Raw genomic sequence first — 1,909 nt, forward strand, 5'->3', positions numbered from 1 at the left:
GGTGACAGACTTACCTTCATAACTGGAAGAAGGTCCTCGACTCTGTGCACCTTCTCCAGAGCCTCTCTAACTTCCAACAAGCCTTTAGGGTTATTAGCTCTTGAGAGAGAGACACAGGAGAGAGATGCCAACTGAGATTGATGCTGAAATGTGATCATTAATTATGCTACTATCTTCAATTTAAATAAACTGTCCTTAATTATGAGTGGCTCAGTATTTGACATGTGGGTGACAGCTAGTTTCTAAGCAATGGGATGGTTTGATCCTAATGAGTCTGGGGCTGCAGAGGAGAATTCAGGAAGAGGCCGCCCATCTAGAAGGCGCCGCGGCGAGAAGTGGAGTGGACCTACAGCCGGCGTTTGCGTACACTTGTATGAGTTTGGTCACAAAACCTGGATTCCCCTGTTCCAGCTCTGAAATTAGAAGTACCGTCGTCCCCTGGTTTCCGAGCGGGATTGGTACCAGGACCCCCGAGTATACCAAAACCCATGGATACTCAAGTCCCGCAGTGGGCCCTGCAGAACCCACGTGTATGAAGAGCTGGCTCTCCCGATACGCGGGTTCCGATCCCGCAANTTCAAAATTTCCTCCCATCCCCCCATCTTCCGCTCACTGCCTTTCAAGACTGAAATGAACTTTAAAGCTGAAACCCCTAGCAGATAAATCCAAAGAAACATCATGCTTTTCAGAAGAAAGAGGTTAGAAAAGTCACAGTATTGTGTGCAAGGTTAACAAGACTTGAGCTGGGGCCCGTGGGTTTGGTGAGGCTATCAAAGAGAAGGCCGGAGTGAGTCACTGTGAGACTTTCTGATCCTAAACACCACGTAAAATTTGATACCGTTTTAGTCTGTCAACGGGCTCAGTGTTCAAGTTTCATAAATATAACAAGTGTAAAAATGTGTGAAATTAAGCCATTACTGTGAAAGAGAAAACTGAAGGCTTACCCATGATAAACAAGGATTCTGTCTTTAATAAAATGAAGTATTTTCTCAAAATATTCCAGATATCTCATGTTAATCACCTGACCCCTAAAAGGCAAAAACAGTAATAAAATTAAGAATTTTTGTACAAAGGAATATGCTCAAAACAACATGTAATTTCATAGTTAATTTTTAAAAAAACAACAATAGAGCTATGAGAATAACGTAGCAAAAAAAAGTCTGGGAAATCTGCTTGTTCACAATGAACGGGAGAAGCCACGTCCCGCCTCTGCAAGATCGCCGGCCGGCTCCGGGGCTCATCCTGGTGGGAAAGGCGCAAACCCAGCTCCAGCTACACCGCCATGGGAAGAGAAATCCCCACGCACTGAACCGAGGCTCCGGCTTTGGGTCCAACACCCTCTGCGGGATCCGCCACCTTTTAGGCAGCTGCATCCTGTCCCTCGGTCCTCCCGGCAGCACGGCCTGCTGACGCCTCCTGCCTGTCACCCACGAGCAAGGCTTCCTTCCTCTTCCTGCTCTCAATATGACTTTCCCCACAGTTCCATCCCCTTGTTCTTTTTCTATGCTCGGTCCCAGAACTGCACATTCAGCCAACATGCCATGTCACAGGACACGTCCAGCTGCTCCCGGGGCATCACTCCCTGGGTCCCCACAGGCATCCCAAACCTCCAGGTCATATCTGTCAAACAGGAATTCTCTCCCCACACGGCCCACCCCCACCCCCCCAACACATCCGCCTGCTTTTTGTCCTGGCGCTACCCGGCTAATGGGACAGCTTTCCTCTAACCGCACGCTCTCCCATGCCTGAACCTCTGCAGGCTCCAGCTCCACCTTCTAAACACCTCCTGTTCCTCTCCAGTGCATAGCACATGGCCTCCGAGACCGTGGCACGGTTCACCTGCGCAACTACACACCCTTCTAACCTCTTCCCCGCCTCCACGGTGACTGCCCCTCACACATCTATCCTG

The 1,909-nt window shown here is 49.4% G+C and overlaps 1 protein-coding gene across 1 annotated transcript in view; it reads right to left on the minus strand.

The window, feature by feature from the left end:
• The window catches only part of LOC103610455 (tetratricopeptide repeat protein 13-like), a 52,547-nt gene that overhangs the window by 46,767 nt on the left and 3,871 nt on the right, over nt 1-1,909 (minus strand). The window contains exons 4-5 of the mRNA XM_008594622.1: nt 945-1,028; nt 15-99 (exon numbers count right to left, since the gene is read on the minus strand). Of these exons, the coding sequence (XP_008592844.1) occupies nt 15-99; nt 945-1,028 (169 nt within the window). The remainder of the gene's footprint in view (nt 1-14; nt 100-944; nt 1,029-1,909) is intronic.

The sequence above is a fragment of the Galeopterus variegatus genome, unplaced genomic scaffold, assembly GCF_000696425.1.
Source record: "Galeopterus variegatus unplaced genomic scaffold, G_variegatus-3.0.2 Scaffold11173, whole genome shotgun sequence".
Classification (NCBI taxonomy): Eukaryota; Metazoa; Chordata; class Mammalia; order Dermoptera; family Cynocephalidae; genus Galeopterus; species Galeopterus variegatus.